Source organism: Sebastes umbrosus, chromosome 24, assembly GCF_015220745.1.
Source record: "Sebastes umbrosus isolate fSebUmb1 chromosome 24, fSebUmb1.pri, whole genome shotgun sequence".
In the NCBI taxonomy this organism is placed as follows: Eukaryota; Metazoa; Chordata; class Actinopteri; order Perciformes; family Sebastidae; genus Sebastes; species Sebastes umbrosus.
In genome coordinates this window covers 1,121,301-1,149,285 of record NC_051292.1, presented here as the reverse complement: position 1 = coordinate 1,149,285, position 27,985 = coordinate 1,121,301, and the positions used below count along the sequence as shown (strand labels likewise).

At 41.4% G+C, this 27,985-nt stretch overlaps 1 protein-coding gene across 1 annotated transcript; it reads left to right on the top strand.

Moving 5' to 3' along the window:
• tmem198b (transmembrane protein 198b) lies at positions 1-27,984 on the top strand. Its single transcript, XM_037761489.1, has 6 exons — positions 1-119; positions 242-408; positions 24,576-24,820; positions 24,898-25,479; positions 25,662-25,861; positions 26,018-27,984. The coding sequence occupies exons 3-6, from the start codon at positions 24,664-24,666 to the stop codon at positions 26,168-26,170; spliced, it is 1,092 nt and encodes a 363-aa protein (XP_037617417.1). The 5' UTR covers positions 1-119; positions 242-408; positions 24,576-24,663; the 3' UTR covers positions 26,171-27,984.
• The last annotated feature ends 1 nt before the right edge of the window (position 27,985 follows it).

The following is a 27,985-nucleotide window of genomic DNA, read 5'->3' as shown; positions in this document are numbered from 1 at the left end:
GCCGCTGTGCAATTCCCTGACTTGTATTTCTCTGCCAACACAATCAGTCACAATGCGATGCAGCCTTTCACAAGTCTGGACTCGTCATTTTTTGCAGCGGAGGCCACCTTCTTCACCGGGTATGTGAGAGGCTCTTCCATCATCCAGACCTGAGCCTGGATGCTCGAACACATTGCTTCTAATTTGCACTCATTGTTCTGCTTTTATCCGACATGTAACCCGGGTTATTGCTGTTTTTCAGCCCGGTTTATGTGCGCTTTTCCCCCATGGAGGAGTAGCCAGATCGGGGATCCACCATCCTGCAGGCTGCAGGGAGAAAACGTTGCAAATGGTCGGTGTTTCTGGTTCCTTTTGCTGTCATGTGAACGAGGATGAGGCGCGTCAACCTGTCGATGATGATGAAGGTGAGTGGCCTGTTTACTTGCACGGTGCGTCTCTTTTGTCTGAGTCACATGCTGTCAAAGATCATGAACCTGGGAGGGTTGATGTGAATCCATCAGGAGAGGATGCTCCTGAAGGCACCAGCATCCTCTTTGAATGTGGAGGACTTTGAATGAGGTCAGCTGGATGCTGAGGTCGCTGATGCATCAGGGTCGATCATCCTGTCAGTCAAATTGCTTCTCATTAGAGCAGATGGATGCACACACTGTTAAGAATCTCCCAGTAAAATAACAGTAAAGAACTGGCAGCAGGGTTGCCTTTATGTTACTGTAAAATTAACATTATTATACTGTCGCTGAAATTTACAGCTTTGTACTGTTAATGAAAAATACAGTTTGAACTTCATTAATTTCACAGTATTATACAGTTCATTTACAGTTTAAAGATACATTATATAACTGTTTTTCACCTTTCTTTTACATCATCTTACTGATTTGTTTTAATGCACTATTTAGGTTGTAGAGGTTCTAGTGTTATAATGGAGAACAAAGATGGTTCTGTAGAGGTTCTAGTGTTCTAATGGAGAACAAAGATGGTTCTGTAGAGGTTCTACTGTTCTAATGGAGAACAAAGATGGTTCTGTAGAGGTTCTAGTGTTATAATGGAGAACAAAGATGGTTCTGTAGAGGTTCTACTGTTCTAATGGAGAACAAAGATGGTTCTGTAGAGGTTCTAGTGTTATAATGGAGAACAAAGATGGTTCTGTAGAGGTTCTACTGTTCTAATGGAGAACAAAGATGGTTCTGTAGAGGTTCTACTGTTCTAATGGAGAACAAAGATGGTTCTGTAGAGGTTCTAGTGTTATAATGGAGAACAAAGATGGTTCTGTAGAGGTTCTACTGTTCTAATGGAGAACAAAGATGGTTCTGTAGAGGTTCTACTGTTCTAATGGAGAACAAAGATGGTTCTGTAGAGGTTCTACTGTTCTAATGGAGAACAAAGATGGTTCTGTAGAGGTTCTACTGTTCTAATGGAGAACAAAGATGGTTCTGTAGAGGTTCTAGTGTTATAATGGAGAACAAAGATGGTTCTGTAGAGGTTCTACTGTTCTAATGGAGAACAAAGATGGTTCTGTAGAGGTTCTACTGTTCTAATGGAGAACAAAGATGGTTCTGTAGAGGTTCTACTGTTCTAATGGAGAACAAAGATGGTTCTGTAGAGGTTCTACTGTTCTAATGGAGAACAAAGATGGTTCTGTAGAGGTTCTACTGTTCTAATGGAGAACAAAGATGGTTCTGTAGAGGTTCTACTGTTCTAATGGAGAACAAAGATGGTTCTGTAGAGGTTCTACTGTTCTAATGGAGAACCGTTAAAACCTGATGAATAGATGGTGTGTTTACCAAAGTGTACATTTGTTTGTCTGGAGTTTGAGCTCTCCCAGAGGTCCCTGAAGGCGTCTTAAACAAACTGAGTATTAATTATTAAAGTCATATACTGGTTGTTCTTTCCTCATAACTCCGTTTTAATCTGGGATTCATTCATGGATAATTTGGTTGATTAAACCCTCTCAAATCTGGATAATTAGGTCTGGTGTAGCCCAGAGATTAATCGATTAGTCCACTGACAGGAAGGGAACAGTGTCAAACAGTAAGTCAAGTCAATTAAAATGTATTTCTCTAGCACATTTAAAACAACATGAGCTGACCAAAGTGCTTTACAGACATAGGCAGAATAAAAACAGGTCAACAGAGCAGACAACAAAATCGCACACACCCACAGACAGAGACCAAGGTAAAATCCATGAGTAAAAGACTGTTGTAATGAGCATTATAAAAGGTCAATTAGTAATCACAATTCAAGTACATTCAAAAGCCAAAGAAAAGAGGTGGGCCTTGAGCTGTGCTTTGAAAGACTCCGTAGAAGGAGCAGATCTGATGTGGTGAGGCAGTTTGTTCCACAGACTAGGGCCCGCAACGAACAGTAACTGTTCCAGCTTCTCAAATGTTTTATATCATTGTAAATTGAATATCTTAGATAACTGGAAAGGCCCTGGATGAACTTGGAGTCTTAATGTGTTTCTATTTTTGGTTCCTGGAAGTGAGTGAGGTGGCATGATGAGTTTGATTGCAGCTTTGTTCATTTAGAGTGAGGAAAGTCACATTACAGACCACTTTACAATCAATATAAAATAAAGTTGAGGGATCTGCTAGAGAGAGTTTAGAAAAAGAATATGCATGATCTCGGTCTCTATGGATAGGTAAGACCTCAGAGAATTCATCCTCAGTGTCAGTAACATTGTGACTGTTACTATGCCGGAGTAAACTGTGATGAACCAAAGGAAAGATTTACATTTTTATCCTCTCCTAAAATGTTTTCTAGATTAGACAGTGGCTAACACCATTATAGCAATGATGCCATGCACAGAGATGCCACTGAATTCATTCAGCAAATCCTCGACTACAACTAATAATAATAATAATAATAATACATTTTATTTAGTGGCGCTTTTCTGAACACCCAAGGACACCTTACAAGAATCAATTTAAACATAGACAGATAAAACAAATAAAAACAACAGGACATGACAGAGATGACATGACATACAACTGTGCCCAAGCAGATATAAATAACACAAAGCACATCGATTCTACAAAGGTTTTAGTGAGGATAGGACCAGGAGGACTCTCCATTTGGCCACTTGGATTCCCAAAGTGTGCCAAATGGGTTTTCTACCTCTTGAAAGGGAATCAGGCTCTAAAATACTACTAATATCCACTAAAGGAGGCTATGTGTACCCATTGGAGCCTTTGGCCATGACATTTACCCTGTTTATCATCACATTCTACCATTGTGCACAGTAGAAAATCAATAAAAAACAACTACATTGTATAATTTTGACTCCAAATGGAGTAGTTTTATTAAAATAATGAAATGTGATCAAGTAAAACTTAGATGATAACAAATAAGATCAATAACAATGTAAATAAGATAACACAAAATAATAAAAAGTCAGGTATGTATTCAATATAAAAACGGTCAAAAATATTATAAAGTAAAAATACAATTTCTCCTGTGTTGATTTTTTAACTATAAAATATTTAAATCGTTGCCAAACAAACATTGTTTGGACAAAATCCACTTGGAGTGTTGTTTTAGTAGCATTAAGGCCTCGTATTTTAGAAACTATTCAGAAAAAAGACCACCACAGCATGTTATGAAGTTTTAACACACAGCTCAGCCAAACCCGGTACGGGGTCCGTCGGGTAGAAGAGGTTAAAGAAGCTTAACTCAAACTGTTACTGATGTACCTTCATCTAGTGCAAGTGAACTGAATTCATGCTCTCTGGGGGTCATTGAAAGGCATTCTGGGAAATGTAAGACATTGCTAACTGAAGCAGACAAAGTGAATAACAGCATTTCTTCTCCAAAATAACTCCTGGTGTGTTTTGAGCTTCACAGACGTGAGAGGATGTTCAGATAAAAACCCTGCAGACCATCAGCTGGCTCTTTGTGTATTCACTCACTGTGTGTCTTATGAGCGCAGTGAGGCGGCCCGACTAGAGCTCTGCAGACCTCCGGGGGAATGAAAATGCCACAACACGTCGCTTCGAAACCGCTAGTGGGTCAACATCTACGGCATGGTGCTGCTCGCTTCCTCCCTCACCCCGTCTCACCTCCTCCTCCTCCCCTCCTCCTCCTCTCTGTCTGAGTCTGGTGTAGGGAGAGTTTATTCTCCAGCTGCTGCAGCTTCACTGAGATCTCAGAAACATCCAGCTGCAGGCTGCAGGTCCAGCTACACTTTGTGCCTCTTATTGAATCAGCTCTTTTACATTGGAGATTCTTTGCATTTATGGTTGCATTCAAATCATATTACCTCAAATCTATATCAAGATTCATCCTCTTTGATAATGATCAGTTCGCAGCATTTCTTATCGCTCATCTTGTACACAACAATAAGAATATTATACACAATAAAGCAAATAGACATAAATGGTTTATAGTTCTAACATTGCTGCTTTATATGCTTAAATTATTCCTTAAACATAACCACGTATACTGTATAAGGCACAGTGTGTATGATTTAGGGGGATCTATTAGCAGAAATGGAATATAATATTCATAACTATGTTTTTATTGGTGTATAATCACCTGAAACTAAGAATCGTTGTGTTTTCGTTAGCTTAGAAAAAGCCCTTCATGTCTACATAGAGAGCGGGTCCTCTTCACTGAGTCCGCCATGTTTCTACAACCTTTAGCGTTTTTACATTACCTGAAGGCCACCGTAGTTCTCTACACCTCTGGTTCCCAACCTGGGGGTCCCGACCCCCACTAGGGGCCGTCAATACTTCACGGGGGGTCGTGAGGCCTTCTTGATTTTTTTCTGTAGCGCAGCGTTTCATTAATTTCTGTCTAAATAAAATTGTTATTTTTAAAGTTTGGATTATTAATCAAGATATAAATTTAAGAATTAGAAAAGTATGCAGCAACAACTGAAGAGCTGATCAAAAAATAAGCCTATTAAATATGTATGGTTGTTAAAAATAAAAACATAATACAGACATAATATGTTGCTGCTATAGTAGCGTTTTTATGGTATGGATGACCTCTGCGCGAGGCCAACAGTGTTACCATGGTTTTGCACTCAGCGGTTCATGTTACCGCAGTCTTGGAAAGGGAGGAGTGAGTGGAGGGGTACTCCGTACCCCTGGACCTTTAACTTTGACTTTCAACCAAATGTGTATCAGACATTTGGTTGTTTGATATTTTAACACTTTTTTAATGACATTTGACTGAGTAGCTGAGCAGTAAAGTTTTAATCTGCTGTGGCATCAACAGATTCAGTGAGTATATGCATCTTACTTAGTTGCATTTCTGTGCAACAGCCTGCAGACATATTCCCACATCCCTCCACCTTCACATGCACTGACCAGATGAGATGAAGTTTAATGAAGAGCTTCAACTGTTGATGAAAACACACACACAGTTTCATGTTGCATTTTTATTTTGCCGTGTCTGAGAATCTGCGCAGCATAATTTCCTACGAGGCGTTCAGGATCCAGCAGTGGTGATAGGTGCACCGACGAGAGCTAATTAGTGTAGATTGTCAAGCGGTGAGCTGAGACCTGCAGGCTGCTGAAGGCCAGATGTTCACAGTATTGGAGCTTGTTGTGGGAGCTGACAGGTGCAGAGAAAACTGTTGCTCCCTCCTGCATCAGGATTATTGAGGTGATCCTCAGCGAGCTCTGGAGAGGGTGACAGGATGTGGACAGTTGTGCCTTTTATCTGCAGGTACAAAATAAAGCAGCAGTTGAGTTAAAATGATGAAAGTAGTTTCTTTTTATCACGTTTAAGTCACCAAACCAGATTCTTTCAAATGCAAAAATGGGAATTGAAGTGCACAAACGTCTGCTGCACTCTGCAGTTCATTCATCTCAGTGGCTGAAGCATTGAAGCCAGGAATAACTGGATTCGACCCTCCCGTTGTGTGTTATTGAAGGTGGCATGTAAGGGCGAGCAGAGAGGATCATGGGTTATTTCCTGCACGTGCCGCAGTGTTGTTGCAGACTTTGATCAGCTTCATTTGGTTTTCTGATGAGCCAGAAATCAGGACAAATGTTTGTTTCTGATACATAATGTGAATATGATAAATAATTCATCCACAGTAGTCTTTATAATAATGAAGTCCTGGTGATAACTGATGGTTTTGAGGTTGCTGTTATGATGATTGGTTGGTTGTCGGCAGGTTCCTGTCTTCACTGTTTTCATACATTTTCTTGCTAGTTCTCTGGACTCTGCTCAGCGTTTTCATGTCTTTTCACAGGCTCTCTAACTCAGACTGATGAGGCTGAGAGCCTGAACGTTAGAACCTTTTTTGTGGAGCTTAATGTAACTGCTAGATTTTTTTTTGTTTTCAGACCAATGTGGAAAAAGAGCTGTTTTGTCAACCTAAATCACAGATTGAGGCTGCGACAGATGGAAAGGGACAAATGTGTCCCATCCTCCAACCGACCGAGGCTTTAAATTGGCCGAAATTAATCTCTGAGGTTGTGTGTATTAAATAGGGTACACTACAAATTTGAAAACATTATGGACAGTTCAGTCATGAAGTCTGTTAAAAATAAATAAGCATCATCTTTGTTCCCCTCTTGAACCTTTGGTGTAAAACTTCACAGATTTCCTGACATCACACCTCAAAGACAGAAATGCTGAGGTGATTCTTCCCCCTGCATTTAGTTTCTAACCCTAGCTGCATTTAGTTTCTAACCCTGCATTTAGTTTCTAACCCTGCATTTAGTTTCTAACCCTAGCTGCCTTTAGTTTCTAACCCTAGCTGCCTTTAGTTTCTAACCCTAGCTGCCTTTAGTTTCTAACCCTGCGTTTAGTTTCTAACCCTAGCTGCCTTTAGTTTCTAACCCTGCCTTTAGTTTCTAACCCTGCCTTTAGTTTCTAACCCTGCCTTTAGTTTCTAACCCTGCCTTTAGTTTCTAACCCTAGCTGCCTTTAGTTTCTAACCCTGCCTTTAGTTTCTAACCCTGCCTTTAGTTTCTAACCCTAGCTGCCTTTAGTTTCTAACCCTAGCTGCCTTTAGTTTCTAACCCTAGCTGCCTTTAGTTTCTAACCCTGCCTTTAGTTTCTAACCCTGCCTTTAGTTTCTAACCCTGCCTTTAGTTTCTAACCCTAGCTGCCTTTAGTTTCTAACCCTGCCTTTAGTTTCTAACCCTAGCTGCCTTTAGTTTCTAACCCTGCCTTTAGTTTCTAACCCTGCCTTTAGTTTCTAACCCTAGCTGCCTTTAGTTTCTAACCCTAGCTGCCTTTAGTTTCTAACCCTAGCTGCCTTTAGTTTCTAACCCTAGCTGCCTTTAGTTTCTAACCCTAGCTGCCTTTAGTTTCTAACCCTGCCTTTAGTTTCTAACCCTGCCTTTAGTTTCTAACCCTGCCTTTAGTTTCTAACCCTAGCTGCCTTTAGTTTCTAACCCTGCATTTAGTTTCTAACCCTGCCTTTAGTTTCTAACCCTAGCTGCCTTTAGTTTCTAACCCTGCCTTTAGTTTCTAACCCTAGCTGCCTTTAGTTTCTAACCCTAGCTGCCTTTAGTTTCTAACCCTGCCTTTAGTTTCTAACCCTGCCTTTAGTTTCTAACCCTAGCTGCCTTTAGTTTCTAACCCTGCATTTAGTTTCTAACCCTGCCTTTAGTTTCTAACCCTAGCTGCCTTTAGTTTCTAACCCTGCCTTTAGTTTCTAACCCTGCCTTTAGTTTCTAACCCTAGCTGCCTTTAGTTTCTAACCCTGCCTTTAGTTTCTAACCCTGCCTTTAGTTTCTAACCCTAGCTGCCTTTAGTTTCTAACCCTAGCTGCATTTAGTTTCTAACCCTGCATTTAGTTTCTAACCCTGCCTTTAGTTTCTAACCCTGCATTTAGTTTCTAACCCTGCCTTTAGTTTCTAACCCTAGCTGCCTTTAGTTTCTAACCCTAGCTGCCTTTAGTTTCTAACCCTAGCTGCCTTTAGTTTCTAACCCTAGCTGCCTTTAGTTTCTAACCCTGCCTTTAGTTTCTAACCCTAGCTGCCTTTAGTTTCTAACCCTAGCTGCCTTTAGTTTCTAACCCTAGCTGCCTTTAGTTTCTAACCCTGCCTTTAGTTTCTAACCCTGCCTTTAGTTTCTAACCCTAGCTGCCTTTAGTTTCTAACCCTAGCTGCCTTTAGTTTCTAACCCTAGCTGCCTTTAGTTTCTAACCCTAGCTGCCTTTAGTTTCTAACCCTAGCTGCCTTTAGTTTCTAACCTTAGCTGCCTTTAGTTTCTAACCCTGCCTTTAGTTTCTAACCCTGCCTTTAGTTTCTAACCCTAGCTGCCTTTAGTTTCTAACCCTAGCTGCCTTTAGTTTCTAACCCTAGCTGCCTTTAGTTTCTAACCCTGCCTTTAGTTTCTAACCCTAGCTGCCTTTAGTTTCTAACCCTGCCTTTAGTTTCTAACCCTGCCTTTAGTTTCTAACCCTGCCTTTAGTTTCTAACCCTAGCTGCCTTTAGTTTCTAACCCTGCCTTTAGTTTCTAACCCTAGCTGCCTTTAGTTTCTAACCCTAGCTGCCTTTAGTTTCTAACCCTGCCTTTAGTTTCTAACCCTGCCTTTAGTTTCTAACCCTAGCTGCCTTTAGTTTCTAACCTTAGCTGCCTTTAGTTTCTAACCCTGCCTTTAGTTTCTAACCCTGCCTTTAGTTTCTAACCCTAGCTGCCTTTAGTTTCTAACCCTAGCTGCCTTTAGTTTCTAACCCTAGCTGCCTTTAGTTTCTAACCCTAGCTGCCTTTAGTTTCTAACCCTGCCTTTAGTTTCTAACCCTAGCTGCCTTTAGTTTCTAACCCTAGCTGCCTTTAGTTTCTAACCCTGCCTTTAGTTTCTAACCCTGCCTTTAGTTTCTAACCCTGCCTTTAGTTTCTAACCCTAGCTGCCTTTAGTTTCTAACCCTGCATTTAGTTTCTAACCCTGCCTTTAGTTTCTAACCCTGCGTTTAGTTTCTAACCCTAGCTGCCTTTAGTTTCTAACCCTAGCTGCCTTTAGTTTCTAACCCTAGCTGCCTTTAGTTTCTAACCCTAGCTGCCTTTAGTTTCTAACCCTAGCTGCCTTTAGTTTCTAACCCTAGCTGCCTTTAGTTTCTAACCCTGCCTTTAGTTTCTAACCCTAGCTGCCTTTAGTTTCTAACCCTAGCTGCCTTTAGTTTCTAACCCTAGCTGCCTTTAGTTTCTAACCCTAGCTGCCTTTAGTTTCTAACCCTGCCTTTAGTTTCTAACCCTAGCTGCCTTTAGTTTCTAACCCTGCCTTTAGTTTCTAACCCTGCCTTTAGTTTCTAACCCTGCCTTTAGTTTCTAACCCTGCCTTTAGTTTCTAACCCTAGCTGCCTTTAGTTTCTAACCCTGCCTTTAGTTTCTAACCCTAGCTGCCTTTAGTTTCTAACCCTAGCTGCGTTTAGTTTCTAACCCTGCCTTTAGTTTCTAACCCTAGCTGCCTTTAGTTTCTAACCCTAGCTGCCTTTAGTTTCTAACCCTAGCTGCCTTTAGTTTCTAACCCTAGCTGCCTTTAGTTTCTAACCCTACCTGCCTTTAGTTTCTAACCCTGCCTTTAGTTTCTAACCCTAGCTGCCTTTAGTTTCTAACCCTAGCTGCCTTTAGTTTCTAACCCTGCCTTTAGTTTCTAACCCTAGCTGCCTTTAGTTTCTAACCCTAGCTGCCTTTAGTTTCTAACCCTGCGTTTAGTTTCTAACCCTAGCTGCCTTTAGTTTCTAACCCTGCCTTTAGTTTCTAACCCTAGCTGCCTTTAGTTTCTAACCCTAGCTGCGTTTGGTTTCTAACCCTGCCTTTAGTTTCTAACCCTAGCTGCCTTTAGTTTCTAACCCTAGCTGCCTTTAGTTTCTAACCCTAGCTGCCTTTAGTTTCTAACCCTACCTGCCTTTAGTTTCTAACCCTGCCTTTAGTTTCTAACCCTGCCTTTAGTTTCTAACCCTAGCTGCCTTTAGTTTCTAACCCTAGCTGCCTTTAGTTTCTAACCCTGCCTTTAGTTTCTAACCCTAGCTGCCTTTAGTTTCTAACCCTAGCTGCCTTTAGTTTCTAACCCTGCCTTTAGTTTCTAACCCTGCCTTTAGTTTCTAACCCTAGCTGCCTTTAGTTTCTAACCCTGCCTTTAGTTTCTAACCCTAGCTGCCTTTAGTTTCTAACCCTGCCTTTAGTTTCTAACCCTGCCTTTAGTTTCTAACCCTGCCTTTAGTTTCTAACCCTGCCTTTAGTTTCTAACCCTAGCTGCCTTTAGTTTCTAACCCTAGCTGCCTTTAGTTTCTAACCCTAGCTGCCTTTAGTTTCTAACCCTGCCTTTAGTTTCTAACCCTAGCTGCCTTTAGTTTCTAACCCTGCCTTTAGTTTCTAACCCTAGCTGCCTTTAGTTTCTAACCCTAGCTGCCTTTAGTTTCTAACCCTAGCTGCCTTTAGTTTCTAACCCTGCCTTTAGTTTCTAACCCTAGCTGCCTTTAGTTTCTAACCCTGCCTTTAGTTTCTAATCCTAGCTGCCTTTAGTTTCTAACCCTGCCTTTAGTTTCTAACCCTAGCTGCCTTTAGTTTCTAACCCTGCCTTTAGTTTCTAACCCTGCCTTTAGTTTCTAACCCTGCCTTTAGTTTCTAACCCTAGCTGCCTTTAGTTTCTAACCCTGCCTTTAGTTTCTAACCCTAGCTGCCTTTAGTTTCTAACCCTAGCTGCCTTTAGTTTCTAACCCTGCCTTTAGTTTCTAACCCTAGCTGCCTTTAGTTTCTAACCCTGCCTTTAGTTTCTAACCCTAGCTGCCTTTAGTTTCTAACCCTAGCTGCCTTTAGTTTCTAACCCTGCGTTTAGTTGTCTAAAACCCTGCCTTTAGTTCTAAACTGCCTTTTAGTTTCTAACCCTAGCTGCCTTAGTTTCTAACCCTAGCTGCCTTTAGGTTTTCTAACCTGCCTTTAGTTTCTAACCCTGCCTTTAGTTTCTAACCCTGCCTTAGTTTCTAACCCTGAGCGGCCTTTAGTTTCTAACCTTAGCTGCCTGTAGTTTCTAACCTGCCTTTAGTTTCTAACCCTGCCTTTAGTTTCTAACCCTAGCTGCCTTTAGTTTCTAACCCTAGCTGCCTTTAGTTTCTAACCCTAGCTGCCTTTAGTTTCTAACCTAGCTGCCTTTAGTTTATAACCCTAGCTGCCTTTAGTTATAACCCTGCCTTTAGTTTCTAACCCTAGCTGCCTTTAGTTTCTAACCCTAGCTGCCTTTAGTTTCTAACCCTAGCTGCCTTTAGTTTCTAAGCCCTGCCTTTAGTTTCTAACCCTAGCTGCCTTTAGTTTCTAACCCTGCCTTTAGTTTCTAACCCTAGCTGCCTTTTAGTTTCTAACCCTGCCTTTAGTTTCTAACCCTAGCTGCCTTTAGTTTCTAACCCTAGCTTGCCTTTAGTTTCTAACCCTGCCTTTAGTTTCTAACCCTAGCTGCCTTTAGTTTCTAACCCTGCTTTAGTTTCTAACCCTAGCTGCCTTTAGTTTCTAACCCTAGCTGCCTTTAGTTTCTAACCCTGCGTTTAGTTTCTAACCCTGCCTTTAGTTTCTAACCCTGCCTTTAGTTTCTAATCCTGCGTTTAGTTTCTAACCCTAGCTGCCTTTAGTTTCTAACCCTGCCTTTAGTTTCTAACCCTGCGTTTAGTTTCTAACCCTAGCTGCCTTTAGTTTCTAACCCTGCCTTTAGTTTCTAACCCTAGCTGCCTTAGTTTCTAACCCTAGCTGCCTTTTAGTTTCTAACCCTAGCTGCCTTTAGTTTCTAACCCTGCCTTAGTTTCTAACCCTAGCTGCCTTTAGTTTCTAACCCTAGCTGCCTTTAGTTTCTAACCCTAGCTGCCTTTAGTTTCTAACCCTGCCTTTAGTTTCTAACCCTAGCTGCCTTTAGTTTCTAACCCTGCCTTTAGTTTCTAACCCTAGCTGCCTTTAGTTTCTAACCCTGCCTTTAGTTTCTAACCCTAGCTGCCTTTAGTTTCTAACCCTAGCTGCCTTTAGTTTCTAACCCTGCCTTTAGTTTCTAACCTAGCTGCCTTTAGTTTCTAACCCTGCCTTTAGTTTCTAACCCTAGCTGCCTTTAGTTTCTAACCCTAGCTGCCTTTAGTTTCTAACCCTGCGTTTAGTTTCTAACCCTGCCTTTAGTTTCTAACCCTGCCTTTAGTTTCTAATCCTAGCTGCCTTTAGTTTCTAACCCTGCGTTTAGTTTCTAACCCTAGCTGCCTTTAGTTTCTAACCCTGCCTTTAGTTTCTAACCCTAGCTGCCTTTAGTTTCTAACCCTAGCTGCCTTTAGTTTCTAACCCTGCCTTTAGTTTCTAACCCTAGCTGCCTTTAGTTTCTAACCTTAGCTGCCTTTAGTTTCTAACCCTAGCTGCCTTTAGTTTCTAACCCTGCCTTTAGTTTCTAACCCTAGCTGCCTTTAGTTTCTAACCCTAGCTGCCTTTAGTTTCTAACCCTAGCTGCCTTTAGTTTCTAACCCTAGCTGCCTTTAGTTTCTAACCCTAGCTGCCTTTAGTTTCTAACCCTGCCTTTAGTTTCTAACCCTAGCTGCCTTTAGTTTCTAACCCTAGCTGCCTTTAGTTTCTAACCCTAGCTGCCTTTAGTTTCTAACCCTAGCTGCCTTTAGTTTCTAACCCTAGCTGCCTTTAGTTTCTAACCCTGCCTTTAGTTTCTAACCCTAGCTGCCTTTAGTTTCTAACCCTGCCTTTAGTTTCTAACCCTAGCTGCCTTTAGTTTCTAACCCTAGCTGCCTTTAGTTTCTAACCCTAGCTGCCTTTAGTTTCTCCTCCACATTTCTCATTGATATTCCTGAGCGTCTCCCTCAGGGTGACGGCGGACGAACGGGGAGAACAGAGAGCTGGTTGGGGGCTGTTCAGTCATACTGAGCAGCAGGATTAAGACGGTGTGAAATAGAGAAGCCTTTGTTGTAGGAGGGTGGCAGTTACGTAAGAATGTATTCAAACATGCTGCTGCAGGTCTGATGACACCTGAGAGGAAGCTGCAGGTGAAAAATGATGGTCAGAAAGGACGGAGTGTGTTAGGGACAGTCCTGCTGTTAACCCTAACCTCGCCTTAGGGTTGCACAATTAATCAAATATTAATCGTGATCACAATTGACTTCTCACAATTTAATGAATGAATATGATCGCCTGAGATATTGACGTTTAAAATGCGCGTTCTGCACACAGAAAACTGCAGCATATCAAATCAAGGTGATGGAGATGTTTTGGCTTCACTTTTGGGTATAGATATTATCTATACAACCAATGTGTTCATGATTAAATTAAGAGCATAAAATTGTTTAACTAACTCTAAATGTTGCTAATTTTGCTCTCGAAGTGCACCAGATTGAAGCATTTAACTTGTACTACTACTTGTAAACTGCTCACGTTACAAAGTAATCTACAAGGAATTTGCACAAAAATTGGCAGTGTATTGCTGGATAATGCTGCATTGTTTGCAGGAAAAGTTGTGCCAAGTTCAACTTTTATGTGCAGCTTTTTGCTGGGCGGCCCTGCGTTGATGTTTCAATGCTTAGTTTATGTTTTTTTACATTTTATCTGAGACCGAGTCCTTTAACTGCTGAGACACAATAATTATATATATATATCAAAATGTATGTAAACTACACATGTAGAAAATACTTCCACTTTGTAGATATCAAAATCATTTGACACTCTGCAGCTTCTCAAATGTGAGGATTTGACTGTAAACTGAATATCTTTGGATTTCGTTAACTTAAAGACGTTAACTTGAGTTTTGGGAACTTGTGATTATTTTTTTACCTTTTTATAGACTAAAATAGTTTGGCATGTGTTCGATGCTGCCCTCTCAGCAGCCTGTTGAGGTAAAAACAGAGTCTAACATGGACAAAGGCCTCAGTGTCCTCCTCCTCCTCCTCCTCCTCTTCTTCTCACCGCGTCCCCATCAGCAGATTCTCCACATTCTGTCCAATCAGATGAAATGACAGCAGCCACGCGTGGTTTTTCTAACTGGAGCAGCAGATTCACTCTCAGCCTTATGTAACCTGCTCACTGAGTGTCTGAGGAGGTGTGAGAACGCCTCGGCCTCTTGGCGCCGGCGGTCGTGCCTGATCCCCCGGAGTCGCGCGGGTGTTTGTGGGTGAGAGCCGCCGACCGCCGAAGTCGCGTAATGTTGTTCTTGTTCTGTGGAAAAAGTCATGTGAGTCTTCCAGTGAAGTCTTACCTTTTTTGGAGAACAAAAAAAACTGCACAGACTGGAGTTAGGGTAAAGTAAAAACTGGGTTAACCTTCATGTTGGGAATTTCCATCATTCCCTGTCCTAACCCATCTGACCTGTCTCTTGTCTGTGTTTCTGTCTGACTGAGACACGTGACAACACAAACACACATGCAACGATCCTGCCGCCACACTCTCCCCTGCACACAGTCACGTTTCCTCTGCATCCAGTATTGATTAACATGTGCAGACGGGTGGCGGTTTGTGTGCCAGGTTATCGGCAGGACGATTGACGACAACAAGCTCTCTCTTCCTGGAGGCTGACATGTAAACCGGTGACACACTCGGTCTTCCGCTGCGAGCGGCGGGATGCTGGCAGCTCGCTCTGAGCTCGTCATGAACAGGACTGTTTTTGGCGAGCTCTCCCACCAGCCTGTTACCTTGGATGGCTTGCCAACAACACTGAGAGACAGAGAGAGGTCTGTGTGCATCATGTGCTCTGGCTCATTTTCATTCACACACCGTGAACAGGGAAGAGGGGTGGTTGGATGAGGACATGTCCCACCGGCAGACTTCTCAGGTCAGTGATGGAGAGAGGAGCACATTTAACTTACTTCAGATCAGATTGTACTCTTGTCACAGAGTCTTTAAGATGCAGTAGTGATGTAAACTGGATGTAGGGTTGACTTCAGATCAGATTGTATTCTTGTCACTGAGTCTCTAAGATGCAGTAGTGATGTAAACTGGATGTAGGGTTGACTTCAGATCTGATTGTACTCTTGTCACTGAGTCTCTAAGATGCAGTAGTGATGTAAACTGGATGTAGGGTTGACTTCAGATCAGATTGTATTCTTGTCACTGAGTCTTTAAGATGCAGTAGTGATGTAAACTGGATGTAGGGTTGACTTCAGATCAGATTGTATTCTTGTCACTGAGTCTCTAAGATGCAGTAGTGATGTAAACTGGATGTAGGGTTGACTTCAGATCAGATTGTATTCTTGTCACTGAGTCTTTAAGATGCAGTAGTGATGTAAACTGGATGTAGGGTTGACTTCAGATCAGATTGTATTCTTGTCACTGAGTCTCTAAGATGCAGTAGTGATGTAAACTGGATGTAGGGTTGACTTCAGATCAGATTGTATTCTTGTCACTGAGTCTTTAAGATGCAGTAGTGATGTAAACTGGATGTAGGATTGACTTCAGATCAGATTGTACTCTTGTCACTGAGTCTTTAAGATGCAGTAGTGATGTAAACTGGATGTAAAACTACACCTTTCTCAGTTACTGTGAATAAAGTTAGATATTTTCTCAAACACGATTTGTCATTCAGGAATTTAAAGGGATAGTTTGGGTGCACAACAGTGATTAATAGTTTATTTTATGTGCCAGTGTCACTTTATGGGTCTTTGCATACTTATTAATATCTAAACTTTAATGCGTATAAAATGTTTAAATAATTTCCCCATGTTAAACTAAACAAGCTGCTAATATTCATTATTCTGAATAAAGTTAAATAGTTTCTTGAGGGAAATTGTTGCTGCTTTTTTCTCACATTTGATAGACTAAACAATTGATTGAGAGATGATGAAAATAGTTGTTAGACGCAGCCCTACATCAAAAAATATATTCATCCTGCAGTCACAAAAAGGAACACTAAAGGAACAATTTGTATGTTTTTATGAATGTTTTTTCCACCTGCACAGAAATGTTTGTGAACACGGGGGAGGTTTGTATTTTTCCTGGTTTTGAATCACGGGAGTCGTTGCCAATGCAAAGAGATTTGGAGAGGAGCTGAATTGCAGTGAGTAATGCATTATGAGGTCGTTATGTAACACAACATGGTGGGAAGGCCACTGGCGTTTTTTATTCTTCTTTCCTCTCATTTCTCTCCCTTCTCTTTGCCCACGTGCTTTAAAGCCCCATCAGATAACGTGTTTGTATGTGGGGGTTTATGAGGAAGAACATATTGTTTCTGGGTGTAAAATATCACTCTGAATGTATCTGAACTCAAAATCATTTAGTTAAATACTTAAGGCTAAAGGTTTCTGAGGTTATAGGGGTATGTGGGAATTTTGCAGTTTCAGTTTTCATATTTAGATGCAGGTTTATTTTAATGTCTTTCAGAGGACTCACATTTAGTTTGAACTAAATACATACTGTAAGTGAACTGAACTGCTTTAGTGTTTCCATTGTGGGAGAATTTCTGCTTTTCCCATCTTTGCTTCCTTCTTTCCTTATTCCTCTCCTTCTTTAACTGATGTGAAAGTAGGAAAATCACAAAAACTCTTCACCTTTTTCATGCTTCTCCTGGCTGCACATACAAGCGAACGTGCACAGGTGTCATTCAAAGACATTCGTGTGGCTGTTCTCTTGAATATTTGTTCTGATTTGAGGAACGATGTGTTCAGCATGTGTTGTGTTTGGAAACAGGGAGTTTGTTTGACTTATTTTTGGCTCAACTGGATCCTCTCACAGTCCGGGAACAGTTGGTCATATTACTCCTTGTCCTGCTGTTATTCACCGTCATCGACGCTTCGGCATCAGTCACGACTGTGACACACACACGCATTCACGTTGTCATTTTCACGTTGGACAAATCTGCAGCGTGACGCATCGACAGTTGAGGCACTTGTTGCATTGTGCAGATGGTCTTATGTGAAGTGTTTTAACTCTGCAGAGTTGTTGTTTTTCAGTAGTGGAAAGTGTTTTTGGGCATTTTGCAGTTTTGCTTTACAGTCACTTCAACTGAGCCCTTCAATTTTAAACCTTACCGCACAAATAATCCTCAACTTTTTGGAAACACTCAAGGATGTGCTGAAACAAAGTAACATCCAAACTGTGGCAGAAAAGGCCCGAGGAGAATAAAGAATAGCACTGACACAATCTCAAAATGTCCTCCAGAGAACACACAGAACTCGTTTGAGCAGAGAACCAAAATTTAGTGTAACTTTGGAGTGTTATTTAGCCTCCTTTGTTGGTATGACATGGTTGGTACTGATGGATTCCTTAGGTTTTCTAGTTTCGTATGATACCAGTATCTTCACTCTAGCTTTAAGCTACAACCTCCGAAAGATCAAATAGTGGCCGGGCCCGACCGTGGGTTGTCCGATTTTTAAGAGGTTAATCAAAAATCCGTTCAGCATTTTGGAGAATCGATACAGTAACAAAACATAATATCGTGATACTCATGAGTATCGTTTTTTTCTTACACCCGTATTAATCTCCCGGAAGGAAAATCAGGATCTAATAGATGCAGTGTTTAAACACACCAGTGCTTTGATAGCAGCAGATTAATACTAGCAGACAACATAGTAAACATATGGCTGGCCAGACGCCGGTTGATAAGGTCACAGGAGTTTCTGCCTTCTTATTGGCTAAAGATAAACAACAGAGGAGTTCAGTCAGAGAGCATCGCCCAGCGTCTGACCTTCCGACTGCGAGCAGGAGACCTCGTCTGAGGGATTAACACAGCTGGGTGTCGCACACACACACACACAAGTTGTGTAGTCTTAAAATCTTATTTCAAATATTACAGCATGTAAAAACTACCAATAATCAAATGTATGTGTATGTTAGTGCATTAGTGATTACAGCTTTGTGAGCAGAATTAATGAAACTAAAAGGAGTTCATGATTTGGCAGCTGAACATGGAGGAAAGTCTTATTATTAGTGACTATGTTTTCTCTGTGGGTTTTCTTTCTCCGGCACTAGAGAAGCCTTTATCACCAAACAGAAGTGAAGAGGAGAATTTGGAACAAAAGTGTTTTTTAAATAAATTCATCATGAAGAGAATTCATGAGTCACAGGGTTATGAAACCTACACAGCCCTCTGTGCACTGAACAGAAACTGAAATGCAGAGAAAGAAAACATTGAGCGTGTTTGAAAAATGATCAATGATGTGACACAGAAAAGGACACACAAACAGTGAATTTCTGTTTGATTCTTCTAACAGGGTGAATAAAGAGCAGTAAAAGGCTCCCTGTCTACCTCTGCAGACGTCTCTCTGTCTGGGACAGAGCTCATTAAGATGCATGAATGCAAAATGAACCATGTCAACCTCCTCTGCTTGTGTTATGCAGCGGAAACTAAATTATTTTTTAGTCTTATTCACAGAAGCAGAAAGTACAGATGTGAAGTACTGGTACGTCACCGGACTATTTCCATCTTACTTTTCTCAGCCAGATTTCAAAGGGAAATATTGTTTGTCCTGCTAATATTAGCATGTTAGCAAGTCCAGATTACATTTATGAAAGTCCAGTCAAGTTGTTGCATCATTTAGGTGGGAGCCTTTTCACAATGATGCTCTCAACCTCTTTTGGATTTCACTGTGAGTATGGCTGTTGATAATGATGCAAATTCGTTGCAACGCCACTAATTTCTTTAACGCTTTAACAAGTGAAGATACTGGCATCATATGAAACAAAAAAAAAACTAAAGAATCCATTGGTACCAACCATGTCATACTAGCTTGTCGTGAAGGAGGATAAATAACGCTCTAAACTTATGCTAAATTTTGGTGAGGAAAAACTGTCATGTCCATTTTCAAAGGGGTCCGTTGACCTCTGACCTCCAGATCAGTGAATGTAAATGGGTTCTATGGGTACCCACGAGTCTCCCCTTTACATACATGCCCACTTTATGATAATCACATGCAGTTTGGGGCAAGTCATAATCAAGTCAGCACACTGACACACTGACAGCTGTTGTTGCCTGTTGGGCTTCAGTTTGCCATGTTATGATTGGAGCAACTGCTCAGCAGTTGTGTAAAATATACACAGTTAGAATTAAACGCTTTAAAGGAGCTGAGCTGTGTTGTGGACTTTAACACGTAGGTCAGACCTGATGCAGCATGTGGTTCTCAGCCAGTCTGTTTACTCTGTGTATTAATAGACGACGTTTTCTTTATTCATGGTCTCTTTTTCAGCCTGATGATGTCGGCACTGGAAAAGGCTGCACATCTGTGTCAGTGTGTCTGGGCATTGTTGACTGATCCACGAACAGTTTGAACCGTTAAACTGCATTTGTTTAAACCAGAGATTTATCGTCGATGTTGAGACAATGAGGGAAGAGAGGTTTTAGTGGTTTCACTGTGTTACTAAAGACATTTTATTACATGGAGACGAGGAGATTCTGTTTACAGAATTTAGATTATCAGCTGCATTCAGACCAAATTTGGCATTTTATATTTAGTATATCTTGGATTCTGTCTCTGAAATCAGACTGAATTTTCATTTTGTTTGATTATTCAGTCAGTTCATGTTTTGTTTGGTTATTTTACCCTTTCCATTTTATCATTTCCATCCCATCAATGGCATTTTCAGTCAACTCTGTTAACTTAACCTTTAGTAAACGCTCAGAGCAACCCGTTAGCATTTTTCTGACTGACTCCGACGTTTTTTCCAACCGACAATGAACGCACTACTCCTTATTGAAAGGGTTGAACTGAACAAAATAAGAGATGGTGACAACAAATTCAGAGGACTGGAACCAGCAGGCCCATCTCACTCTTTTAATGATTCCAGATGAAGACTCAGGTTTTCCCTCGTGGAGTTTTCTTCATTGTTTACATCCATGTTTACTTGCTAGCAGTCTTCTTCTCTGCCTTTGTTGGCACGTTGCTGCCACATTAATGAGCAATTTGAAGACATCATTGTGGTAACTTGTAGGCATATGTCTGAAATATTCACATCTTTTACAGTAAATAATATTTGAAATAAAATAATCAATTGATTATGAAAATAGTTGATGAAAACATGCTGATGTGATGTTAGCACATTAAAACTGGAATATTTAATTTATAATTTAAAGCAGTGTTTCTATAGGAACACACACACACACACACACACACACACACACACACACTGCCGTATATGAACACATTCAGGGGGAACAGACGGGGCCAACGATTGGCTCTCATGCTGTTGCTATGGGAGTTTAAGCTGCTCTTCCATTGGTCAGGCTGCGGACTGGGGCCGACTGCCGGCTGGTCTGTCAGCATCCCTCCGTCGTCGTGGCAACAGACAGGAAGCAGGGCGGGAGGAGGAGAACCGTGGTGTTGTTGTTGCTGACAGCAGAAGAAGAAACTCGCCTGTCGTCTGTTTTCTCTCTCTCACTTTTTCCAGAGGATGATCCATCTGCAAACATAGAAACTGCACGTTTTTGATCTGCGGTACAAAACGGCTTAATGCTTCCACACACACACGCACGCACGGGGTCACTCGGCAGCGACCTGCTAATCCTCCACCAAAAGATGATTATTAATATGACATGTCTGGATAAAAATGGGGATAATAATGTAGAAAGAATATGTATGTGTGTGTATCTGTGTATATTTGTGTGTTGTTAGTTTGTTCTAAAGACATTTTTTATTTTACTTTTCATCAGCCTCTTCCTACTGACTGTTTCTATTATGGCACTATTCAATGCAAGTCAACAATAGTTGTTGTACAATTGACTATGCTTGCACTAGTCTTCTCCTGCATTTAGTCCTTCCTGCTGCGTGAATCAAGATGAAAGAAATACTAGGGCTGTCAATCGATTAAAATATTACATCGCATGATTGTCCATAGTTAATCGCGATTAATCACATTTTGTATCTGTTCAAAACAGACAAATATGCTGCTTTATGCAACACACATGCATACATTTGCATAAAGCAGCATATTTGTCCACTCCCATGTTGATAAGAGTATTAAATACTTGACAAATCTCCCTTTAAGGTACATTTAGAACAGATAATAAATGTTTAAATAATCACGATTAAATATTTTATTGATTGACAGCCCCAGTAGAAAGAATTTGATGCTTTTTAAGATTATTTTCCCTTGTAACTTGTACCATGATAAACTAATATATTACACCCCAGAGAGGTTAGAGGTTAAAGGTCAAATACAGTAGCTCAACACTTGAGTGCTTTATCTGCTTCCCTCGTACATTGTCAAACTTGCCGGACCAGTTTATACCTCCATATGTGACACAAACAAATTCTCCACCCCTTCATAACTCGTCCCTCAGGAAGGTCATTAACTAGAGACAGAGGGAGGAAAGTGACGACAAAAGAAAGGGTAAATGGGAGGATGAGAAGGAGTGGCATCCGAGAGATGGTAAGGAGGAGAAAGTATGTACTGAAGGAAGAAGGATGTGAGGGAGGAGGAGAGAGGGATGGGGGAGTTCATGAATATCACAGCAAAGTTCCCCAGATAGGAGTTGCATAAGCACCTCTGACCCAGAAACCTTCCACAGTCGGACTGAACTCACCCCGAGATGGAGAGCACGAAAACAGCCAGAGGGGGAGGAGGGATGAGGCATGGGAAGGAAGTGAACGAGGACAAAGACAGAGTTTTATTTAACTTTTTTATGCACTTTTTGACCCAACAATAGTTCCATTTTTACATAAAAGCATGATGTAGGCATCCCTTTAACTCTCTGCGTGTTTGTCTCAGTATTTTCCTGATAGACATTTGAGGACGTCATCTTGAGCTATGGGAAACACTTATCCACATTTTTCACCATTTTCTGTCATTTTACAGACCAAACAACTAATCAATTAATCCAGAAAATAATCAACAGATTAATCAACAATGAAAATAATCGTTAGTTGCAGCCCTACTAGTATACCTACACAGGTATACAGTATACCATAGTATACGGTTGAGTTAAGCATGAAGCCCTTTGTTCTTGGTGAAATGGAGTGATGCACAGTTAGGAAGGATGTGAAGAAGGACGAGGAGGAAACAGAAGGAGATCTGAATGATTTAACAGGTCTCTGACAGGTGTACACAGGCTGACGTTACCAATACAAACAAGGCTGGGTGCAGAGAAGGAGCAAGTCGAGGCAAATTTATTTACCGAGTGCTGTTAACAAAGGACGTTGTTGGAATACAGATGAGGGGGCAGGAAAGAAATCAAAAGGAAAGGAAGTGATTATATGTGATAAGACATCACATTGTTACCCAAAAACAAAGAGCGTAAGGACACTTAGGAAAGGAAACAAAGTGCAGGAGCTGAGGTGGCTTAAAACGATAGATGGATAATTATTATTAATCACAGAGAGAATTGGCTCAACTTAGATAATATAAGGTCACTCAGAAACAGGCTGCAGGTAAAGAAACCAAATAAAGAAGAAAACTACAGAGAGATAACTTAAGATAAAGTACTTTATCAATCACAATGAGAATAGATAAGGATACAAGACAAGGAATAATAAGGAAAGGCTGCAGGGAAGGAAACAAAACAAAATAAATAGCTGATACAGTGAGAGCTGAGGTAGAAAACCCAAGATACGATAACAGAAGTACACACTGAACTTAAAATAAGGTCATAATCTGAATGTAATAATAATATAAGACACTTAACAAGGGCGCACCACAAAGGTTTAGGACTCTAAAGAACTCTGATTGTTTCTCTTCTATTGTAGATTAGATAGACTGAATGACAGGATGATTGATGAACGATTGAGCCATGAGAGAAATGTGTTGGCTTTGTCCTGGAGTGGCCTGAAGGACGCTGCTCTCGTTCCCCTTAAATGCCTTCTGATCAAACACTGAGAGAGCGAGAGGCTTTGACTGCCCTCATCTGCCCGGCTCAAACACACGCTGTTATCTGAGCTATTATTATCCGCCGTTTCCGCCATCGGGGATGCCAAACTGTGTGTGTATGTGCAGACACAAAACCAAATCTGTTTTACGCTGCTGCAGATTTGAAAGCCACTTTATTAACAGGGTAACGGGGGTTTTGGTTGCTGGCAGTGTTGTTGATCCTTTGGATCATGCTGGTAGTTTTTCATAGATTTAAATCACAAAGACCTGATGGTTCAAATTATACCACCAGTTTTACCATTGGTTTCCAACCGTGCAGGCAACTGTACCTTTTCTGAAAATCAACATGCAGACATTTTAAAACATGGTTGAAATAAATGACCAGTCATAGTTTATTTATTTTTCAAACTTCAGTTATTATTATTATTATTATTATTATTATTATTATTATTATTATTATTATTATTATTATTATTATTATTATTATTATTATTATTATTATTATAGATGCAAGCATTGAATGTTATGATGGTGCATTCAAGGACTTCCCTTCATCCAAGATTAGAGAGAAGTCTGTCTTAGAGCATCCATGATCTAAATTGTCAAAAGGATCGTCTGCTTTATGTCGGGTTTGTTGTGAAGAGTGAGACTGAGTGAATGCACCAAACATACAGTAATACCGCACAATTTTCTTATCTTGATATTAACACGTATGCTGAAGACAGTTTATGCTACAGTCTGCAGAAAGTGATGGCCAGTGTTTTGATTAAAGTGATTTAAAGGTTTTGATCTCTCTGAAAAAAATGTTCATGGGTGTTTCTGCAACTACGGGCATTTTTAAGTCCCAGCAGTGACATTTTGGATTTTTGTAAAAATTTGCAGTGCAATGCTTAATAAATATATACAAAGTGTTATTACCCATCTTGACATCAAGATAATTGCTAAATAATGTGATTTAATAAAATTCATGAAGCATTTTATGGGTCTAAACACCACTTTTCTTCATGTCCCACAACTGTGGTCTCAATGTTGAGATACGTATAATGAGCTAATTCTATTATAATATGACATTATTTCAAATGGAATTATTACATATACATATTACTTTACACCATATTACCATTATGTATTTGCTAACGAGTCATTTATATGATTTTCTTCATTTAAATGCGCCGGTCCCACACTTGTCCTTACCGCAACACTGAACAAATACCATGGTAAAAGTTTTATTCAAACCCAAACAAATCTAGTTTCTATGGAAACGAAGTATGAAGTATTTATTGTGTGTCCTTACCATACAGCTTAGTAATTGTGTTTCATAATTCATGTTTATTAGATGCTAAGAGTCAAAGCTAATGTAGCAGACCTCGCTAGCTGCCATTTATCTGCAATGTTTGCACAAATGTAATTTCCACAACATGTCCTTAAAGACATTAGACATTAGAATTACAATATCTGTCATAAAACACAACATATTTTATATATTTTTGTGTATGAAGACTGACATCTATGGTTACTGTCTACATTTTTCAGGATATATAGAAAATCATGAAATTATTTTTAGGAAATGTTTTTATATCAATATTTACAATGATGCACAAAAATAATGAAAATTAATTTAAATGTCTTAACAATTTTATAGAAATTAAAAAAGGGAAATGTATCAAATGAACATTATTGTAATGTTGCAGTAAGAACATTTAGTGATGAAAACCGTAAAAAATAATCACATTACAGATTAAAAATTTGTTTATATGTATTACATACTCTGGTGATTAAAATAAAAATTCATAGGTGGTTGATTTTTGTTTAATTTGGGAGTTGCAGAAACACCCTCAGATAGTTAGTTAGTTTCTGTCCATAAATTAGCATTATGTGATCCTTTTCATCTGATTGTTGAACCCTTTCTTCTTCTCTCTATGTCCAGGTGAAACCATGCGGCTGTGTGGCGCTCCCTAGCCTCCCACCTGATCACCTGTCCTCCTCCATCTCCCCTCTCTCCTCCTGATCACCATGACGACCACCCTGGAGATGCTGCTGGTCCAGCCCGACCAGGAGCTGAGCCCCGAGCGACTGGATGGCTGCGAGGACTTTAGCGGCCGCTACAAGGTGGTTCCCTCCGTCGTCTGCTCCATGTGCTGTCTCTTCGGCATCATTTACTGCTTCTTTGGTGAGTCCTGCTTCCATGTGATTAGTTTACTCATTAGGTGACGGCCCTGTTAACGATGTTTCTTCCTCTTATTCCAGGCTACCGCTGCTTCAAGGCGGTGATGTTCCTGACGGGCCTGATGTTTGGCTCTGTTGTTATCTTTATGCTCTGCTACAAGGAGCGCGTTCTGGACACCCAGCTGAGCGTGGAGGCCTCGGTGGGCATCGGCCTTGGCATCGGCACGCTCTGCGGCCTGGTCACCATGCTGGTTCGCAGCGTGGGCCTCTTTATGGTGGGCCTGCTGCTGGGCCTGCTGGTGGCCGTGGCCACCCTGGTGGGCTTGGAGGAGCTTTCCGACAGCCCGCCGCGCTCCGTCTGGGTGCCCCTGGGTGTGCTGCTTGGCCTGGGCATGCTGTTCGCCGTGCTCACCCTGCAGTGGCAGCGCCTCTTCACAACGCTGTCCACAGCGGTGTTCGGTGCAGCTGTCATCACTGTGGCGTTGGACTACTTCGTGGAGCTCTTCGCTCTCGTGCTGTACATGTACGAGCGAATTAAAGCAGCGCCTGGTAAGCCTGTGTGCTGGCTGACGTGGGTGGTGCTCGGGGTGTGGCCTGCCCTCACCCTGCTGGGTGTCATGGTCCAATGGAAGGTGACCGCTGAGGGATACTCCCATACCAAGGGTGAGGAAAACTTGTCACTATCAGCTGTTAGTATTCCTGGTTTGCCTCCATTTACTGTTTTAAAAACGAATGTATGCACATCATCTACATTAAAACATCTACAAAGCTTTTAGCATATGCTAGCTATCTTCTGTCTTTAACTTTGGTGGTTCTCCTCATCGTCGACCCTTTGTCCTCCACAGTGATCATCAGCCGGCAGCAGAGGAGGATGCAGGTGATGCGGATTCGTCAGCGAGACGATCGCTATCGCAACAAGAAGAAGAAGAAGCAGCAGCACGGCTCCACCTCCAACCATCACCAGGCCAAGCAGCTTCACACTGAGCCCGCCTACCGCCGCAAGCCCAACCCTATCCGCCGCTACGACACAGACGTCCTCTCGCCAGTGAGGATCTCATTTTCTGTTGTTGTTGTCATTTTGTTTTGTTGATCATCTTCTGTCTTTTTTATGCTTCCTGCAGTGTGATTGGTCGTTGCTCTGTGTTGTTTTGTGTGAGTGTGTTTTCATCTTTAAACCAAAGTCTTTCTCTGCCCCGTCCAGAGCTACATCCAGAGTTTCCGAGACCGGCAGGTGCAGGCGCAGCCCATCCCGAGCCGGCTGGTCGGCCGACCGCACACCGTGGTGGATATGGGCTACGACTCCGGCTCCACGACTCCCCTCACCGGAGCTGCAGGACCTTCACTACGTGTCTGACCACTCCCACCTCTCAGAGGCCTGAATACACCACATGACTCTGCAAACACTACCCCACCTGGGTGTAATCACACCTGAGCTACAACAAACCACCACTGCAAAGGGTTTAAACATAATCTGGGTTTAGCCACACCCCTAAAAGGATGGAAATATATTTAGGGCTGGATTTACCCACAATGCAAAACATGTTTAACCCTTTACTAATTGAATTTTGGATTATAAAGCTCAGCTTTCCTTGTGTCTACCTGCTGGAGCCATCAGCGTGGTGCAGAGGCTTGGTTGACCTCTTCTCTTTCAGTACATTCAAATGCACAAATGCATGCATGCACTTACACAAACACGCACCGCAGCTACAATCTTAAGGGCCGACGTGGAAACCCGAAGCAGCCTGCTGTACCCGGCCCCGGCCTGTTTGTCACCGTCTCAACTCAAACCAGATCAGGGATCTCAGTTTCAGTAAAACCCGCCTCAGGTTCAAACACAGGCATCTTAAGAAAAATCACAATACAACTTAGCCCTCGTTCAGCGTGCTGTTTCTACTGCTGTCACCGACTTTCAACTGATGGTGCCGAAGCAACTAGTTCCTCAGCCTGTAGGCGTCTTAAAAGTCCAACAAAGATCATCTATAAAGGGAAGTAAGGGCCCTTAAATGCAAACCGGGATCTTTCATTTTCTCTCTGTGCCATCTGGACTACAAAAATCGTCCTTGAAATGGGGAAAGACGTCACCCTTGGTGCTGGACGATACACTTCTTCAAGCGTCAAACTGCTCTCCTATGGCTGGGGAATCTGTTTAAACGGGTGCCTTGCTCCTCTGTGGACTGTACCACTCAGCAACCGGAGGGGGGTTACTGGCAGATCTCCCATCGACGGCTTGTTTCTGCATTAAATGTGATCACAGAAGGATGTTTCAGGGGGGTAGCCATGGAGCTACAACAAGCAGGGTAAAAAATACTGTTGGAGTCAAGTTGTCTTCACAGATGCCTGGATATACGAGGAGGATTTGCTTTTAGCTGACAGCAGAAAAAGCCACGTTTACACTGGCACCTCATTTGAGATTTCACATAAAAAACGATTTCGAGGATTTTCGAGTAGAAACTACAATCCCTGATTATTTTACAACCTGAATTTCATCCCTGCAGTGCAAACTGTTCGCACGCCAAGAGATTACTTACGCTGCTAAGCAGAGAATTAATATTTTTATTTCATAAGCATAGCTGAAAGATATGTTTCACTTGTTCCATCATCTGTCTGAAACGTTGACTCTTTAGCTCCAGTTGCTTGTGCTGCAAACAATCAAAATCTGAGCAGTTTAAAATGTGCAGAAGCAGCTGGTGAGAGCTACAAATCTTCTCATCTCAGAACTAGCAGGATAAAAAATATAAAAAATGAGAGTCAGGCTGAGATGCCAGTGTAAATAAGGCTCATAGAGTCTGGATGCAAACAGTGGACTAGTGGCCATACCAACTTGTACTTAGACCAACAACTCCTTCCATCATGTGCATTGATTTCTTTATTTGGGACAACATAACATTTCTGTCACCAGTGAAAATGTGAATACTTTGTTGTCGTCTTTACCTTTTTAAAGGAAAAGCAAGCAGCTGTGTGGGGAGGGGGGGGATGTCTGGTACGTTTTTATTCATCCGTGGGAAACGGAGATGCATGACCTCACCCCTCCGTCCCGCCCCCGACCCCACCAAACACCCTCCACCCTTTCATGTGCATCAATGTGAAATTTGTACATAAAACACAGCACTTACTAACTTTTTTTTGTTATTTTTATCATTTCATTTAAACCTTTCTTAGGAATCTAATG